Source organism: Phocoena sinus, chromosome 19 (genome assembly GCF_008692025.1).
Source record: "Phocoena sinus isolate mPhoSin1 chromosome 19, mPhoSin1.pri, whole genome shotgun sequence".
Taxonomy (NCBI): Eukaryota; Metazoa; Chordata; class Mammalia; order Artiodactyla; family Phocoenidae; genus Phocoena; species Phocoena sinus.
The window spans coordinates 11,509,440-11,527,440 of record NC_045781.1 but is presented as its reverse complement, the minus strand read 5'-3'; the positions used below and the strand labels follow the sequence as shown (position 1 = coordinate 11,527,440).

The 18,001-nt window shown below is 54.4% G+C and overlaps 3 protein-coding genes across 5 annotated transcripts; 1 reads left to right on the top strand and 2 right to left on the bottom strand.

Annotated features, from left to right (window-relative positions):
- Positions 1-71: 71 nt before the first annotated feature.
- B3GNT8 (UDP-GlcNAc:betaGal beta-1,3-N-acetylglucosaminyltransferase 8) lies at positions 72-2,170 on the bottom strand. 3 transcript variants are annotated; one of them, XM_032613262.1, is made up of 3 exons: positions 2,060-2,170; positions 469-1,703; positions 72-409 (listed from the first exon to the last, which is right to left on the bottom strand). In XM_032613262.1, exon 2 carries the CDS (start codon positions 1,670-1,672, stop codon positions 479-481), a length of 1,194 nt encoding a protein of 397 aa, XP_032469153.1. In that variant the 5' UTR covers positions 1,673-1,703; positions 2,060-2,170; the 3' UTR covers positions 72-409; positions 469-478. The 3 variants fall into 3 exon arrangements, with proteins under 3 accessions (XP_032469153.1, XP_032469152.1, XP_032469155.1); XM_032613261.1 differs by having other exon boundaries at positions 72-1,703; XM_032613264.1 differs by lacking the exon at positions 2,060-2,170 and adding an exon at positions 1,987-2,012 and having other exon boundaries at positions 72-1,703.
- Positions 2,171-5,586: 3,416 nt separating this feature from the next.
- DMAC2 (distal membrane arm assembly complex 2) lies at positions 5,587-11,342 on the bottom strand. Its single transcript, XM_032614696.1, has 6 exons — positions 11,306-11,342; positions 9,951-10,147; positions 8,457-8,537; positions 7,570-7,703; positions 7,298-7,460; positions 5,587-6,916 (listed from the first exon to the last, which is right to left on the bottom strand). Exons 1-6 carry the CDS (start codon positions 11,321-11,323, stop codon positions 6,736-6,738), a joined length of 774 nt encoding a protein of 257 aa, XP_032470587.1. The 5' UTR covers positions 11,324-11,342; the 3' UTR covers positions 5,587-6,735.
- A 3,605-nt stretch (positions 11,343-14,947) lies between these two features.
- On the top strand, positions 14,948-17,042 carry ERICH4 (glutamate rich 4). The gene is made up of 2 exons (XM_032613698.1): positions 14,948-15,141; positions 16,285-17,042. The coding sequence occupies exons 1-2, from the start codon at positions 14,968-14,970 to the stop codon at positions 16,474-16,476; spliced, it is 366 nt and encodes a 121-aa protein (XP_032469589.1). The 5' UTR covers positions 14,948-14,967; the 3' UTR covers positions 16,477-17,042.
- The last annotated feature ends 959 nt before the right edge of the window (positions 17,043-18,001 follow it).

Below are 18,001 nucleotides of genomic sequence, written 5' to 3'. Positions count from 1 at the left end.
CTCCAGTTGAGATAAATAAGGCCAAGGCTGTTGAGCTATCTTCTTCCTCCAGAAACTTTTGTAAGCTGGAAGGTCAGCTTCAGCAAACAGGATGGGGGTGGGGTCCTCCGGAGATGGCCTCTTGTCTCCCATAGAACGGGTCAAAGCTGGTGTCCAGCAAGGTGACCAAGAGGCCATCGGAGCCGGCCTTGCCCAGTAAGGGTGGGGAGAGCGTCTGGTGTGAAGGTCAGGGTGCAGCTGAGCTTTGCTCCATAAACTGCCTCAAGGCCCCGTAGACAGAGACGACGACTCCAGGCCTCAGAAACTGAAAGACGGAAACAGTCTGTCGCCTCTTGGGGAGGCCCAGGGAGGGCTCAGGCAGCCTCCATTCCAGGACCTCCTTCCTTGCACCGAGGCCTAGAAAGAGAGGCTGAGCAAGGGGCTGGCGCCAAGGCACAGGCCAGGTCTGCCCGCCCCGCCCCGCCCTACCTCCAGAGTCTCAGCACTGGAGCTGAGGGTCCCGCAGCTGTTTCCAGAGCCGGACGCTGTCCTGGGGGCTGAGGGGCCGCACCAGCAGCAGTTCACGGAAAGCACAGGGGTCAGCAGTGCGGCCTGCCGGCCAGGCTGTGAAGAAGCCTTTGTGGGTCCTGGGGGCCAGGCCCAGGGCTTGGAAGCACAGGCCAGTGTAGACATCATCGAAGGGGAAGGGGGCCACGCGGGCCGCCGCCCGCAGCAGCCAGGGTGCCAAGCGGCCCGCGATGATGTAGCCGCCCCCACTTGCGTAGGCTGGGTAGCCGCCTTCAAAGAAGGACCCAGGCACGTAGAAGGGTCCTCCAGGCTTCCGGAGGGGCTTGGCCTGGGTGAAGACCTCACCCAGGTAGAGGCCACGGGCCGTGCTGGGCGGCAGGGCCTGCAGGTGGTCCAGAAGGGCGGGGACGCGCACGAAGGCATCATCCTGGGCTTGCAGGATGAAGTTCACGCTGGGGCAGTGGCGGCCCAGCCAGGCCAGCAGCAGGAGGTCCTTGAGCGTCTGGTTGAAGGGGGCGTCAAGGAAGTCCCAGAGCAGCAGGTCGCTGTAGCGGCGGCTCTCCCAGGCCACCAGGGAGCCTAGGTCAGGCCTCCCCTCGCCCGCCGGGGACCCCAGCAGGAAGAGCAGCCGGACCCTGGGAGCCGGCCTGCCCCACGTCTCCCTCACGGCCTGTCGTTCCGCAAAGCGCCCTGGTTCCGACTTGACGGCCAACAGCAGGTAGGGGATGTCGGGGTCCTCGCAGCTGGCCACCTGGCCGCCGCCACCCCTGGGCAGCCACCGTGGGAAGCTCCTGCAGGCTGCCGACAGCAGGAAGTGGCGGAGGTCCTCGGGGTAGGAGGCGAAGTCGGGGATCTCGGCCGCAGCGGCAGCTCCCCAAGCGCGGCAGCCCCCCACCTCAGTGCTGTTCCCACCGGGCAGGGTCCCCAGCCGCCACTGCTGCTGGTTCCAGTAGGCCGAGGGCAGCGGGTCAGTCTGGCCCAGACGGGCCGAGAGGTTAGCCGGCAGGGTGGGCTCGGGGCTGGCTGGCGTGGGGCCTGGTGGGGTGCTGTGGGGTCCCGGGTAGGCCTTACCCAGCCGGGGCTCGGACGTCCACTCGATGTACACTTTGAGGCTCAAGAGTGTGAGCAGTGCTGACAGGCAGAGAAGGCACTTGGGACAGCGCATGACCCGGCCCAGGAAAGGGCAGCTGCGGGAGCTGCAAAAGAGCCACAGAGGCCTTTTGGGGTGCAGGGGCGGGCCCTCGGGCCCTGCCGAGCCCTCCGAGGCTTCTCGTAGTCTCAGACCCTAAACCAGCCCTCCACCAACGACCCTGTACGAATCCCTATTCTACTCGCATTCCAGCACCCTGTTCTTTCCACTCAGCCCAGCTCCTTCTACTTTCGTAGAAACCCGGGAGGCTACCTATTCCCCATCCGCACCCCAGAGATCAGGGACTCCGCCATTCCAACCTCCCTCTCCCCGCAGTTCATCCCCCTTACCAGGAGTCAGCATCACCGGGGTCCAATCCTCGCCCGACAGTCCCCACCCCAGGCACGGCTCCCTCCCCTTTACCTCTGGGTCCGGCTCTGGCCAGCTCCGGCGCCCTGGGCCTTGGGCCGGCCCTCTGCCCTCGTCTGGCAGCACTGGTGTCTCCAGCACTGTTGTTCTCCAGCCCAGCCCAGCCCAGCCCAGCCCAGCCCAGCCCAGCCCAGCCCAGCCGGTCTGCGGGAGGCTGGGAGGGCCCCAGGGGCCGGGAGGGACTGGGGCGGGGCTGAGGGAGGGGGAGGGGGAGGGGGGAGGACAGGAGGCAGACCTGAGGGATGGGGCTGTGGCGTGTTGGGGCTGGTTTTCTGGTGAGACAGCGGGAAAGGTGCAGGGGTGGCTGCAGAGACCGGGAGCTGACAGGCGGGGGAGGGGAGAACCAGGGGGCCTGGGAGAGAGTCCGAGGGAGGGTAAGGCCGAGGGGCTGGGAAGTGTCAGAATGGCCCAAGGGCAGGCAGAGTCCTAAAGTGGCCTGGCTGGAGGCCAGGGGCAGGGCCTGGCCGGGGGAGGGGAGTGTGTGTGTGTGTGTGTGTGTGTGTGTGTGTGTGTGTGTGTGAGAGAGACTGTGCTGAAAGGGCATGGGTGACCTTGCCAGAGGTGGGGGTGTGTGGCCCGGAGTCAGGGTGGGGATGGGGAAGGGGGCTGGTGGGGAGGTGGGGATACAGGCAGAGACCGACATTGCAGAGAAAGAAGAGACAGCCAGGGAGACCCCGGGGGCAGGCAGGGAGGAGAGACAGGCGGCAGAGATTCAGGAAGGCCGGGAGGAGAGAGCTGCAAGAAGAGAGATGGGACGGGAAGGTGGAGACAGCTGGCGAGAGATAAGGGAAGCCCTTGTGGGGGAGGGTGGAGAGATGTGCAGGGGCAGGTGGAGGGACGACCGGGTGGGAGCAGAGAGCAGGGAGTCTGCCAACGGAGCCAGAACCAGGCAGAGGCAGCCAGACCCAGAGAGGAGCCGGGGAGGAGCAGATGGAAGGTGGGGGGGAGGGGGGGCCAAGCCAGAGGGCAGTGAAGGGGGGGTATCAGGAGCCCTGGAGCCGTGCTGACCCCCGTGCCTCCTCCATCCCTCTCTGGTCCCACACGCCGGCCCTGGCTCTGCCACGCCCTGAGGCCCTGGCTCTGCCTACAGCGGCATGGTGATTCCAGGGACACTCCCATCCGGCCCCCCGGGACCAGAGAGGGTGTCTGCCGGTGTTTCCGTCGCAGCCCTCCGGAGGCGTCTGCTGTTTGGACTGCATCATCTGTCTGGGGTGGCAGGCAGGTGGGGCCGCCTCATACCAGAACTCCTGGAGCCTGGGCTGGGACGCAGGGCCCCCCAGTGAACCCGGCCTGACCCCCTTCACCCCCACCTGGGTTGGGAACTGCCCAGATCACCTCAGGAGCCCTGTCCTGGACAGGCAGCAGCAGCAGCTGATCATCTGTCTTAGCTGATTCCCTCTCCCCAGGATTGAATAGTGGAGCCCATGGGACCAGATGGAGGAAGAGGGTATGGAGAAGGTGGGAAATACTGATGGAATAAAAGCCAGAGTGGGCTGGGGCCGGGCCCTGAGAAACCTTGGAAGGGGTCTCCAAGCCCTCTTCCCCCAAGGCCGGGGTGGGGCGGTCCAGGCCTCCCGACTCTTGGCTCATCTAGCTTTGCCCAGGGCGCGGAGGTTTCTCCACCGGGGGCCGAGCTGCCGTGTGCATCAGTCTGCAAATGCTCCAGTCAGGAGAAACCGCTCAGCAGCCGCAACAGGTAAAGTCGAATGTCGAGAATGACTGAAGAGGTGCCCTCTTGTGGAACGTGGTTGGGTGGGTGTGCGGGTTGAAAGCGGAGGACCCCACCTTCCTGTCTCCCCCAGCCTTTGAATCTCCCTCTCCAGATTATGCCAGGGTGGTTCTGGCTTCTCGCCTTAGTAACCATAGGTCACTGTTGAGTCCAAATGCCGACCAGCCAACTAAGCAAGCTGTCAGGACCACGCCAGCTGCACTGGCTAACTTGTTATACCCAGAAGCTCTAGTAAGTGCCCTCCTAGCGGTGAACTTGGCCCCATGCAGTGTAAGATCCACTCTCACTGGCCTAACACCCTGAGAACCCACTCCTGTGCAGGTTCCCCAGGGTTGACTCTACATCTGTTTGCAAGTCTTGCCCTTCAGTGTAAGAGCTGTTCCCTTCTGGGTCGTAGTGAGCACCTGTCCTCTGGAGCGTGCTGAGACTTGACCCTTGGCATCTGTGGGTCTAGTGGCAGCAGGGAATGCTTGTGAGCAGGATGGCTGGTGGTCTCCTCACACTGGTAAGGGAGGCTCCCAGTAACTTGGGAGTTCGAGATAATCTTTCCTTTGGGTCCAACCAGATGACCCGATTCCAGATTTCTGGATCCCACTGTTTACCAGTCAGTGCCCTCACTTTCGTATGAGAAACTTGTCGAGACTGGGAATTCAACTGTCATAACTCAGCAACTCGAAAACCCAAATGTTGTATTTTCAGCAGTATCTCCAAGTAAGAACTCTGGGGGGCGGTGGGGGACTGCCATGGGAGCTTTCCAGTTCTGCAGGGGTGACTTGAGCTGGGCTCTCCAGGCAACCTGCCTAGCCCTATCGTTGGAACTGTCATGACTGCCACAGCGTCAAGCGCAGTGGCCACAGGGCCTCCCAGGGCACAAGGCTTCAGTTGGCGCCTCATCGCGACCCCAGGCAATAGCGTGTTCGTGATGCGGTCGCATGCCTTAGATTTTGGGTTTTTTTTAAAAAAATGTTTATTTTATTTTATATTAGAGTTGATTAACAATGTTGTGTTAGTTTCAGGTGTACAGCAAAGTGATTAATATACATGTATCTCTTCTTTTTCAAATTCTTTTCCCCTTTAGGTTATTACAGAATATGGAGCACAGTTCCCTGTGTTATACATTAGGTCCTTGTTGGTTATCTATTTTTTATTTTTTAAATGTTTTTGGCCGCACTACGCGGCTTGTGGGGTCTTAGTTCCCCAACCAGGGATTGAACCTGTGCCCTCAGCAGCGGAAGCACGGGAGTCCTAACCACTGGACCACCAGGGAATTCCCTATCTATTGATATTTTAAATATAGCAGTGTGTACACGTCAATCTCAAACTCCCAGTCCATCCCTCCCCCGCACGCTTCCCCCCGGTAACCTTAAGCTTGGTTCTCTAAGTGAGTCTGTTCCTGTTTTTTAAGTTCATTTGTATCATTTTTTTTTTTAAGATTCTGTATATAAGTGATATATTATGATGTTTTTCTCTGTCTGACTTAATTCACTTAGTATGATAATCTCCAGGTCCATCCATGTTGCTGCAAATGGCATTATTTCATTCTTTTTAATGGCTAATATTCCATTGTATATATGTACATCTTCTTTATCCATTCATCTGTCGATGGACATTTAGCCCATGGATTTCTTATGTCTCCTTTCCCACTGCCGAGGAGCTTAGCAATGCACTCAAGCCAAAGGCGGGATGAAACCAACCCCCAAATCCCATCTTTGTGTGTTTATCTCTGGGAACACTCCAAATGCCAGTACTCTATCAGTTTGGATCCAGTCTAGAGAGAAGAAAAACCGTACGGTAATTTGAACAGGGAAAAGTTTAATACAGAGAATTAATGACTTTCACAGCAAAGTGAAATAAGGAGGGAGATTCATTGGTAAGGTGCCTTGGAATTTACTGGAAATCCACCTTCAGGGGTGTGGTGGAGAGGCATTCACAGGGAGGTGCGTCAGTGGAGGTTCTATAGAACTGCCAGGTCAGGGGTGGTGGGTGCCGGGGAAGCTGCTGACCACCTGACGCTTCAGGAAGCAGGTGCGCGGGGCAGTCATGTGCTGCAGGGCCGCTGAGCTGGCACTCCTGAGCGCCGCCAGGAAGCAAAGCCTGGCCTCTCTCGAGGAACGTCTCTCGAGCGCCCTCTACTGGCAAACCTTATCAGGCCACTTAGCAAAGGAAAAATATTTCAAAGGCCCAGATCAATTTTCAGAGCAAACAAGCAAGCTGAATTTGGAGCTGAGTCAGTAACTCAATAAGCGAGAACACTGTGGGACTTGGGATGCTCCCAGCATTTAGTGGGTGTGGCCCAGGGATGCTTCAGCCTGCAGTGAGCTTAAGTCGTCCCACACAGGGAAGAACCATCCCTATAAAATGCCCATAGCACCTTCTGTATCAGTCGGGTCCTGGCAGGAAACAGTAGCACACTCAAGTGAGATAATCCCACAAGGGTCTTCTGAGAAAAGTCGAGAAGTTTCTCTGACAAAAGTCAAGAGAAGTTTCTTGACATAGAGGTGGGCACGCTGTGGGAGAGTTCAACTTCCTGAGGCTACTTGAAGCCAGAAGCCCTTACCTCCCCCAGGCCTGAAGAGGCAGGAGAAGGGGGTTCCTAGAACTGGGAAGGAGAGAATGGTGTGGAAAGGGCTGCCTGACAGGCTGCCAGGAGCTGCGAGCTTCCCCCCAGGGTGCAGCCAGCCAGAGCACCCCCGCGGTAGGGGACAAGCCACCTCACTCCCCTTGCCTCTGACCTGCCAGTGCCTCTGATCCTAGCCCGGCCCCCCGAGGTGAGTGAAGCCAACTGGAAGCTAGAAGAAGGGTGAACTGTTAACCTCTCAGCACAGCCCGGCTGAGACCCAGCTCCACACGGACAGGGCCGAAGGCTAGGCAGGGACGGGGCTGCGGGCTGTGTGGCGGGACTGCTCCTCTGGCCCCAGCTTGAGGCCCTGGGCCCCGATGGCTAGGCAGGGACGGGGCTGCGGGCTGTGTGGCGGGACTGCTCCTCTGGCCGCAGCTTGAGGCCCTGGGCCCCGTCAGCCCCCAGAACCTCACAGTAGGGCAGCATCTCCTCCACCAAGATCTGAGTGAGGCCCGGGTTGGACACGGCAGGAAGGTGAGAGATGTCCAGTCTGCGGAGGTTCCTGAGGAGGCAAGGTTGGGGCGTGAGGACACGCATGAGGATGGCGTCTGTGGCAGCGGGTGTATGGGGGCGTACCCACCCCCACGTTAACCCCTAGCTTTCTAATAAAAATCTTTGTTCAACTACGTGAGACCCACCGTGTTCATTACAAACGGACACCGCTGGCTCCTACTGTTCTGCAACAGTGTACATTTCTTGGGGTCTCATTAAAACAAAAAGAAAGGCAGGCTAGGAGTCCTCCCATCCTCCTAGAGGCTCCCTGTGCCACTCATCTGTGCTGACCCACCACAAACACTCTAGGTCCACCGTGGAGGCAGGGATGTGGGAAGTGCCCAAGAGCGCCCCTCCCTGGCTGGGGGCCCAGCCTGAGCTGAGGTCTCACTGGAGGTGGTGGAGGCAGGCGAGGCCCCGTTCAGAGATGCGGGGGCAGCCGGCCAGCGAGAGCTCTTGTAGCGAGTTGGCTAGCTGGTGGAGGCGGCTGAGACACCAGTCATCCACGTGGGGACAGCACTGCAGCGACAGGGACTGGAGCTCCTTCAGGGCCACTGCAGGGGCAGAGGGCAGACGGCGCTGAGGGTCCTTCTGGAGCCCACCACGAAAGGGAAAGCGCAGAGCCTTGCCCATCTCCACCCCTCCCCGCCACACCCTACTCACAGACGTTGTCCAGGCCTTGGTAGTTGATGGCACAGCCACTGGCGTCAACAGCTTCTATAGGCACCTCCCAGAGCTTCCAGAGCTCACCAGAGAGACCACGCCCATTTGGCCGCATCCACTCCTTGTCCTGAAACCTGGAAGGGGAGAGAGGGAGTGTCAGCAGGGTCCCCCAGGCCACCAACCTCTTGAGAACACTCCCAGCCCCGTAATAAGAGAACATGGCACACTCACTACACACCAGGCCCTGTACTAAGGGCTTTATGTGTCTGGTCTCACTGGATCCCCTGACAACCCCATCAAAGATGGAACATCTGGCCAATTTTACATACCTGGAAGTTGAGGGTCGAAGAGATTACTGAGAACAGAGAAAAGAGCTATACAAGAATCCTTGTAGATGGGCAAAAGTTGAGATGTTTTCAGACAGGTACATCATTTCTAAGGAAGGTGCTGGAGGAAGTGCTCAAACCAAGTGAAAATTTTACTTGGAACCAAGATGAGGGACAGATGAAGCCTACATGAATTGTTTTCAAAAAAGGAAAGTAAAGGGGAAAAACAAAGGGACGAGGAGGAAGGCAAGAAAAAGGAGGGGAAAGGAGGAAGGAAAAGACGCACTAACGCCGACTGAGCCACGTGCTAAGCCAGCCTGTGACCTGTGACAAGTGTCCAGATTGCAAAGTATCTTTGAATCTTTACAGCGCACCTTGTAGGTTAGACACAACTACCATCCCATTTTACAGATGTCAGGAACAAGTCCCTAGCCACACAGCCAGGAGGGGGCAGACAGCAGGACACGCACGGAAGCCTGTCTGACTGACTGAAGAGCCCGGGGCTTAGAGAGCCGCTCTCCCGCCTCCCCCAACCCCATTCTGACACCTTTGCCATCATACTTGACTGCGCCTCCCTGCTTCAGGATGAAATAGGCACCTGCGACGTAGGGGCCATATCGCTCCTTGATGTAGGTGAAGGACCTGCCGGGAGAACAGTAGCCGAGGGTGAGCCTTGGGAACACCACACCCCTCGCCAGGCCCCAGTGCAGCTGAGAGGGTCAGAGTCCACAGCACAGGACTGAGACTGGCAAGCAGGAAAGACTGCAAATGTTTACTGAGGGCCTGTGAAGTGCTGGGCACTGGGGGACAGCGGTAATCAAAAGGCAGGTTAGTGTCCCTGCCCTTGTGAAGTTATTTCACCGGGGAAACAGGTAACTGGGAAGTAAAAACAAATTGCAGAGTGTCAATTCTGTGATAAAATTAACACCAAGGGACAGACCAGGAGTGGCTTGGGTCAGGGGTAGGGATAGAGGAGGCTAATTTAATTTGGGTGTTAAGAAATGCTGCTCGGAAGAGGTGACACTTGAGCAGAGACTTGAGTGTGGGAAAGAATGCAGAGGCCAAGGTAAGAATCTGCCAGGCTAAGGGAACAGCTAGTGCAAAGGCTCAGGGCTTGAATTACGATGGTTGAACGAATAGCAATAAGGACACCGAGCTAGCGGGGGTGAGGGGTGTCCCTGGTAGCACTCTCAGAGCTCAGTAGGGGCCAGGTTTTCGGCCTTTAGAGTTTGGCTTTTATTCTAGTTGCGGTTGGAAACCATTTGAGGGGTTTTTTTTTAAGATTTTTTTTTTTTTGATGTGGACCATTTTTAAAGTCTTTATTGTATTTGTTATAATAATGCTTCTGTTTTATGTTTTGGTCTTTTGGCCACGAGACATGAGGGATCTTAGCTCCACGACCAGGGACTGAACCTGCACCCCCTGTATTGGAAGGCAAAGTCTTAACCACTGGACTGCCACGGAAGACCCCATTTGAGGGTTTTAAACAAAGTAGTAATGTTATCTGTTTCCCTTTCTTAAGAGTCCTCTGGCTGCTGTGTAGACTATAATAGGGGCAAAAGGTGACCAGTTAGGAGATGACGGCAGTAATTGAACCATAAAATGAAAGGGCTCAGACCAGGCTATAAACAGCGAGGAGGTGACCGACCACTGGTCAAATTTGGGATATTCTGGTATTTTATTGATGGACTGATGTGGAGGGAAGGGATGCAAAGGGAGGAATCAGGGATTCCTTAGAATGTGGTCTGAACAACTGGGTAAGCAATGGTGCCGTTGACTGGGATGGAGAAGGCTTGGGGGTGAGAAGACTTTTTACGGGGGAAACCAAGGGTTAGTCACGTTAGGTCTGAAGTGCCAGCGAGACCTCCAAGAAGAGATGGGCATTGGGCTGCGTCTGTGAGCCGGAGGGCTTGGGAAGTGTGTGGGCCGGAGACGAAGATGCAAGTGGGCAAGGCTGGCACTGGAAGCCCCAGGGCTGCCAGGAGTGGCAAGGGCAGGGTGGGCACTGACTGGGGAGGCCTGAACAGCAGGGTCGTGCAGGCCAAGGGTTCTCACCGATTTTTCCGGAGCACCTTCAACACCTGCTTCTGGAGCAGGTACTCCCTCACAGCCTCCACATCATAGAAGTGGTCAGCCAGGAACTGGAGCAGCGTCCTCCCCTTCCTCTGACTGCCCTCCGGGTCCACTGACCTGCTGAGGCCACGGATGCCGCTGGTACCCCTGTTCCATACTGGAGCCACCAGGCGAAGGGACTGGGGAGGAGGAGAGGGGAGGAGAGGCTGAGCCCGGAGCCTCCTGTGAGACACACAGCCAGGTCCCCCTGCTTTTGCTCCCAAATCTCCCCTCCTCAGTGCTTCCCTGCTCACTTAATTCTTCTCTTAGAACTTCCAATTCTTTCAGATCCATAAAATTTCCCCATGTTTCCCCCAAGTTCCTCCCCTTAATCAACCTTAAATTCTCTTTGATTTGGCCAAAACGTCTTGGTTTTCCTAAATTCTCCCAATTTCCCCCTAAGTCCTCACTTTCTCTCAAAACCTCTATTATCTGAATTCTTAATGTCCCACAAATTCTCCCCTTAATTTTATCCAAATCCCACCAGACTTCCTGAATAACGCATTCCTTTCCCCCAAATATAATCTTAATTTCTCTTCAAACCACCCTTAGCTTATCTCTTAAAGCTCCCAAACTCTTCCTTCAATTTCCCCTCCAAACTTTTCTCTTAGTCTACCTCAATATCTTTTTGCTTTAACCAAGTTCTCCCGATAATTTTGTCCAAATCCTTACTTTACCTTAAAATTCCTCTTAAGTTCCCAACCTCTTACTTTAAGTTTTCCTAGGCCCATTCCTTGATTTTGCCCAATTCCTTCTAAATTCTCTCCACAATATGGCAAATCCTCCCCTTGATTTCCCCTAGGTCCTTCCCTTAGAATTCCCAAATTCACCTCTTGGATCCTGCCCCCACCCCCCATCATCCCTTTGATTTTCCATCAAAATTTCTAACTCTCCCATGACTTTCCCTCACCTTTGGTTCCCTACCCTTGCACCTCAAATCCCAGTTTCTCTGCCAGTCCCTCCCAAACCCTCAACCCTTGCAGGTCTCACTCTCGCCAGCCCCTCGGCTCCAGGAGCTCGCAGTCGGATCCCTCCCTCTGATTGGCTGGGCGCGCTTTCTCGGACCGCACGCGCTGCTTCCCCATTGGTTGCCACTGGTTTCTCTCCTCTGCGGCCTGTGAGCCTCACCGATCCTTCCCGGCCCCCGACGGCTACAGGTCTCCGTAGGCCCAGCTCGAGGCCTAGCGGGAGAGGCCCCCTGCTCCCCCTCGCTACTTGGTCCCTGGGTGCCGACAGAGGCCCTGAAAGCAGAGCGGACACTAATTGGGGGGGGGGCTCCAGAAGCTCCGTTCACTTACCGCCCCGGAGGCCGCCATCTCGCTAGGATTACGTAACCGGAAGGGGCCGGTCTTTTCTTACCTAACCCACCCGGTTCAGGGTTGGGCGCCTTCTCTTATGGCCACGCCCCCTCCATTTTCCCAGCCCGCCTCCTAAAGGAGCACACATTTATTACTCTTCTCGGGTTTAGGGATCGCTTGGAACTCCCTCTGCCTTGGGCCTTAAAATGGGACACGGCAGCCTTTCCCTAGGAGAGCGTGGGCAGTTCTTCCTGTCGGAATACCATCCTTCCCTCCGACTGCACTTTTAGTCCGCCTGAGGTTCCGTGTTCTTCTACCTCTAACTTGCTACCTCCTTAGAACAGGGAATGATGCGTTGAGAAACTGTCCGCCTCTTCTTTAAAGCAGGGTCAGGGAAGGGAAGCGTCCAGTAGATGGTGAGGTTAGACCTCAGGGTAAAGGATAGAGGTGAGATCTCAAGACTAGTATTGTGATGTGTTGGCAATTTCAGTTTGGAGTTCCAGGCTACATCTTAATGTGAAAATTCAATATGAAGTCTTGTGGATAGAATTACTCATTCATTCCTTCTACAAATATTTACTGAGTCCTACCACGTGGCAGGCACTGTTGCAGTAGTGAGGTTGCCATGGGACCAAGACTCTTTCTCAGGGAGTCGACATTCCAGGCAGGAAGAGGCTAGATAAGAAACACATGAATAAGCAAGATAATTTCAGACAGTGTTTGATAAGAGGCAAATAAAAACAGGCAATATAACAGGGAGTGACTGGGGCACAGGGCCATGAGCAAAGACCTCTGTGAAGTGGTGACATTTAAGTGGAGGTGAAGGATAACAAGGAAACAGCCATTCAAAGATCTGGGGGAGGGCTTCCCTGGTGGCGCAGTGGTTGAGAGTCCGCCTGCCGATGCAGGGGACGTGGGTTCGTGCCCCGGTCCGGGAGGATCCCACGTACCACCAAGCAGCTGGGCCCGTGAGCCATGGACACTGGGCCTGCGCGTCCGCAGTCTGTGCTCCGCAGCGGGAGAGGCTGCAGCAGTGAGAGGCCCGCGTACCGCAAAAACAAAAACAAAAACAAAGATCTGGGGGAAAAGTGTTTCAGGCAGAGAGGTACAGCCAGTGCAAAGGCCCAGAGGTGGGCCCAGCTTGCAGAGAGAGAGGTGGGAGACTGGGTCAGAGAGGTTAGCAAGAAACTGCTTTATTCCATTCGCCGGGGCATGCCACGATCTGATTTACATTTTGTAAAGATCATTTCTGCCAGGTGGAGAACAGACCTTAGAGAGCAAGGGGGGAAGAACGGAGCCAGCAAAGAGGCTACTGCAGTCGTCCAGACAAGAGATGAATGGGGGCAGCAGCAGGGACTGAGCAGTGGAAGTGCTAAGTGCTCAGATTATGAGTCTTTTTTTTTTTTTTTTTTTTGCGGTACGCGGGCCTCTCGCTGGACGCGGCCTCTCCGGTTGCGGAGCACAGGCTCCGAACGCGCAGGCCCAGCAGCCATGGCTCACGGGCCCAGCTGCTCGGTGGTACGTGGGATCCTCGCGGACCGGGGCACGAACCCGTGTCCCCTGCATCGGCAGGCAGACTCTCAACCACTGCGCCACCAGGGAAGCCCCTATGAGTCTGTTTTGAAGACAGAGCCAATAGTTCGAGAAACTAAAAGGATAGCGATGCCATTTTTGGAGAGGGGGAAACTGGGAAAGTAGCAGGTATGGAAGGGTAGGTGTGGTAGGCTGAATAGTTCCCCCGCCCCCCAAATGTCCACATCCTGACTCCTGGAACTCGTGAATATGTTACATTGTATGGTAAAGGGAACTTGAGATGGGGAGATTATCCTGGATAATCCCGACAGGCCCAATGTAATCACAAGAGTTCTATTTTTTTTTTCTTTATAAATGTATTTTTATTTATTTATTTATTTTTGGCTGCGTTGGGGCTTCGTTGCTGCACGCGGGCTTTCTCTAGTTGCAGCGAGCAGGGGCTACTCTTCGTTGCGGTGCACAAGCTTCTCATTGCGGTGGTTTCTCTTTGTTGAGAAGCACGGGCTCTAGGCGCGCGGGCTTCAGTAGTTGTGGCTCGCGGGTTTAGTTGCTTCGCGGCATGTAGGATCTTCCCAGACCAAGGCACGAACCAATGTCCCCTGCATTGGCAGGCGGATTCTTAACCACTGCGCCACCAGGGAAGTCCCAAGGGTTCTATTTTACTTTTTTTTTTTTTTTTTTTTTGGCCACGCTGCACAGCATGTGGGAATCAGTTCCCTGACCAGGGATCGAACCTGTGACCCCTGAAGTGGAAGTGCAGAGTCTTAACCGGTGGACCGCCAGGGAAGTCCCACAAGAGTCCTATTTATTTATATATTTATTTATTTTAAAATATTTATTTATTTATTTGTCTGCGCCAGGTCTTAGTTGCAGCATTCAGGATCTTTAGTTGTGGCGTGCGAACTCTTAGTTGCCTCATGTGGGATTTTAGTTCCCCGACCTGGGATCGAACCCCGGGCCCCCTGCGCTGGGAGTGCAGGGTCTTAGCCACTGGATCTCCAGGGAAGTCCCAGAGTCCTATTTAGATGGAGGCAGGAAAGTCAGTAAGTAGAGGACGTAATGACAGGTGCAAGAGGTTGGAATGTTGCAGGGAAGGGCGTATGAGCCAATGAATGCAGGTGGCTTCTGGAAACTGGGAAAGGCTAGGAAATGGATTCTCCCCCACAGCCTCCAGAAGGAACCCAGACCTGTGGACACACTTTAGACTTCTGACCTCTAGAACTGTAAGATAATAAGTCTGTGTTGTTTTAAGCCACTAAGTTTGTGGTCACTTGTTACAACAGCAATAGGAAACTAAGACAGTGGGGTAGATCCCAGCTGAGAGCTCTGTTTTGACCACATTCACCCTGAGATGCCTGAGACGTCCAGCAGGAGATGCTGAGTAGTGGTCTGGAGGTCAGGACTGGAGTCAGAGACTTGGGAGACTTGGGAGCCATTGGCATATAGGTGGAATTTTAACACCCCTGCAAGAGGGGTTCTAGCGGAGGGAGGCCCGCAGTGCCTCCCCACCTTCTCCATGACGGGCCCAAGCTGCTAGTGATAATGTCTCTGGGCAAGTCTAGGGTCGGCAGAACTGGCTGCTTAGCTGTGGGCCAACAGCCTGGACACCGAGGCACCCTGGCCAAGGGATTGTTTTCTCGGAAGCCACTCCTGGCTCCTCAGGCACATTGTCTGGGAAGCCCTGGGAGGGCCCGAGTGGAGAAGACTGGCAAGGACCAAGCCAGGGAAAGCCAGAGATCAAGCGGAGAAGAGGGCTGCAGGGGAGGCTGGGGAGGAGTGGGTGGGACCCAGGAGGGGGTGGGACGAGGTGAGGCCGGGCATCCACACACTGGGGAGGAGTCAGGCCTGAGAAGAGGCCGGGAGAGGTGGAGTTTGACCTCCGTCAGAGGGGCTGAGGTTGGATCCCTGTGAGCAGAGTTAAGGTTAGACTTTGATGAAAACAAAACAAAAACACACGAAGCTGCTCATTCTCAGTGGAGAATGGACTTTGGGTGGCCCGAGGGGTGGGGCTGGCCCTCTCCTACCCCCCACTGCCCTTTACTCCCCACACCCAGCCCCCGGCTCCCCAGGGGACTGGGTCACTCTGGACCTTGCTACTTCCTGCTCCTGGCTGCCACTGCTCAGAGACTATGGAGCTGTGGAAGCAGCTGAGGCAGGCTGGACTGGTGCCCCCAGGGCTGGGCCCACCCCCGCGGGCCCTGAGGGTGGTGCCCCCAGTGAAGAGGGTGGATCAGACCCTCATGTTCCCAGGGGCTGACACTGGAGGTGCCAGGGAGAGTCTGCTGTGGCTCTGGGAGGAGCTGGTGAGTGAGGGGTTTGGAGGGGTAAGAGATGGGGTGGGGGGAGTGGATAAATGAATAGGAATGAATGTAAGTAAAAAGGGCCAGAGATTGAAAGAAAGTCAGAGACAGGAGTAGAGAAATAGAGGCAGAGGCAGACACAGACACACCCAGAGAACGATGGACACAGACAGAGACACAGAAAGACACAAAGAGTGAGAGACAGGACTAGAGAGAGGCAGAGACAGAGAGACCCCGAAAAAGAGATGGAAAGCAGAGATTGAGAGCCGCAACGAGGACAGACTCATTAAATCTGAAAGACAGAGAGGTGGAGACAGTCCAAGGCAAGGGCAGAAAAATAGAGACAGACAGAAAGACAGGGATATGGAAGGACAGAGACAGACAGAGACAGCCAAGTAGAGACAGAGATGGAGACAGATCACAAGAGAGGGAGACCCAAGAAGAGAGACAAAGAGACTAAGGCTCAAGACACAGAGAAAGAACGAGAGAGATGGAGACAGCGAGGGACAATGAAATGGAGAGACCAAGACAAAGGGAGACAGGGCAGAGATCAGAGACAGAAGCAGGATGGCAGAGTCCCGGGACACAGTGAGGATCCCACCTGTGGTGCTGTGAGCCAGGACTGTTAAAGAGAAAGTAATTTATGACACCTGTTAAAGATGGCAAGGCTCTAGGTATGAAGACTGCTGTGATGGGGATTTTGCAGTAGAGGAGAGAGATTGGGCTCAGCTCTGAATACAGCATGGGCAAGGGGGAATTTACGGCCAAGGAGCAGGAGAGGGGTCAGGGGGTAGAAAATTCCAAGGAGGAAACATCAGGGGTATAGGGGGGATTCTGGCTCAACCTATCTAGCAGGATTCTTGCTGAAGGCAGGTCAGGGTGAGCCGCCATCACCTGGGGGAGGGTGGAGGGTGAGGAACCCGATCAAATAAGGAGGAGGGGGGATTCTTGCTAAAACTGGATTTTACAAAGAAGTGCTGATGGGCCTAGGAAAAGGTTCAGGATCCTGAGTAAAGTTTGGTCAGGCAAAGAATCTTTTCTGGGACTTGAGCTGAGACCTGCTGCCGCGCAGGTTTCATGGCAGAGGCACACTAACCCCTTGCCCTCTGGGGTGGGATGCCCATGACTCCCCCTTCCCACCCGCAGGTGAACCTCCGCCTAGTGGATGTCCAGCTGCTGGGCCAGCTATGCAGCCTGGGCTTGGAGATGGGGGCACTTCAAGAGGAGCTGATCACCTTCCTGGAAGAGGAGGAGGACAGAGAGCTGGAAGGGAAGCAGGAGGGGGCCTGCGGTCCAGCCCCAGGTCACCGCCTCCCCGACTTTGAAATGACTATCTGAGGCCCTGCTGCTGTGCTTTTGGACCCATGAATAGTATGCAAATTTATGCCAAGAAGATGGGGAGATTTGCAGGTCAAATCAACCTGCAAACGTCGATTTGGCATTGGCACGCGCTCCTTGAGCAAGTGCTTTCTCTGAAAATGTCGGAGATTAGATTGAGGGGTGGGCCCCTGAGCTGCGGGCATGTTTGCAGGGGATGTGGGAGGCTTGCAGAGAAACTCTAGGTGTATTTGCAGATGTGCTGCAGGTGTGTTGCAGGGGAGGCGTGGGTCTTTGCAAATATGATGGAGATGCGTGCAGATGGCTATTAAGTGCTTGAAAAGTGGCTAGGTCTGACTGAGGTGTGCTGTACGTGTAAAATACACGCCGAATTTCCAAGTTGGGTGTGATAAAAAGAATAGACAACATTTCAATAATCGTAAAAATTAATTACATTTTGAAATGATAATATTTGAAATGATAATATTCTGGGATAAATAAAAATGTGACTAAAGCTAATTTCTCACCTGTTTGTAAACTCTTACTGTGGTAAAATACATATAACATAAAAGTTACCATTTTGACTATTTTTTAAGTGTACAATTCAGTAGTGTGAAATATATTCACGTTGTTGTGTGAATGTGTTTTCATCTTGCAAAATGGAAACTGTACCCCTTAAACAACAAGTCCCCATTCCCCCTCCCCCAGCCCCTGGCAACCACCCTTCTACTTTGTGTCTCTATGAATTTGCCTACTCTAGGGACTTCATGTAAGTGGGATCACACAGTATTTGTCTTTTCGTGACTGGCCTATATCACTTAGCATAATGTCCTCAGGGTTCATCCATGTTGCAGTGTGTATCAGAATTTCCTTCCTTTTTAAGCCTGAATAATATTCCATACATGTGGTATGTACAACCACATTTTACTTGTCGATGGGCCCTTGGGTTGTTTCTACCTTTTTTGGCTGTGGTGAAATACGTTGCTCTGAACAAGGGTGTACAAATATCTGTCCAAGTCTCTGCTTTCAGTTCTTTTGGGTATGTACCCCAGAATTGGAATTCCTGGATTGTATGGTAAGTCTCTGTGTAATTATTTGAGGAAGTGCCATACCGTTGGCTGTACCATTTGTCATTCCCACCAACAGTGCACAAGAGTTCCAACTTTCCACCTCCTCGCCAACACGTTATTTTCTTTTTTTTTCTTTTTCCTTTTTTCATGATAGCCATCCTAATGTCTGTGAGGTGATACCTCATTGTGGTTTTGATTTGCATTTCCCTAATGACTGATGATGTTGAGCATCTTTTCCTGTGCTTATTCATCTATTTCTTTTTACATCTTAAAATATGACTGCTAGAAAGCTTAAAGTTACATAAGTAGCTCCCACTGTATTTCTCTTGCACTGCACTATTTCAGACGTTTGAAAAAGGAATGTGGGTGTGAGCAGATGAGCGGCGAGGTTTCCTCGTTATTCCCAGACGCGTTGCAATTGTGTTACAGCGCCACCTTCAGGAGACAGGCAGATAGAAGCAGGGCTGCAAATATAA

Excerpts from the sequence above, each read along its gene's own strand:
- B3GNT8 (XM_032613261.1), bottom strand. The coding sequence starts at position 1,672 with ATGCGCTGTCCCAAGTGCCTTCTCTGCCTGTCAGCACTGCTCACACTC.
- DMAC2 (XM_032614696.1), bottom strand. Across the intron at positions 7,704-8,456 it reads AAGCAGGGAGGCGCAGTCAA|GTTTCAGGACAAGGAGTGGA; the intron begins GTATGATGGCAA and ends CTCCCCTTCCAG. Across the intron at positions 7,461-7,569 it reads CCAAGGCCTGGACAACGTCT|TGGCCCTGAAGGAGCTCCAG; the intron begins GTGAGTAGGGTG and ends CTGCCCCTGCAG.
- ERICH4 (XM_032613698.1), top strand. The coding sequence starts at position 14,968 with ATGGAGCTGTGGAAGCAGCTGAGGCAGGCTGGACTGGTGCCCCCAGGG. Across the intron at positions 15,142-16,284 it reads TGTGGCTCTGGGAGGAGCTG|GTGAACCTCCGCCTAGTGGA; the intron begins GTGAGTGAGGGG and ends TCCCACCCGCAG.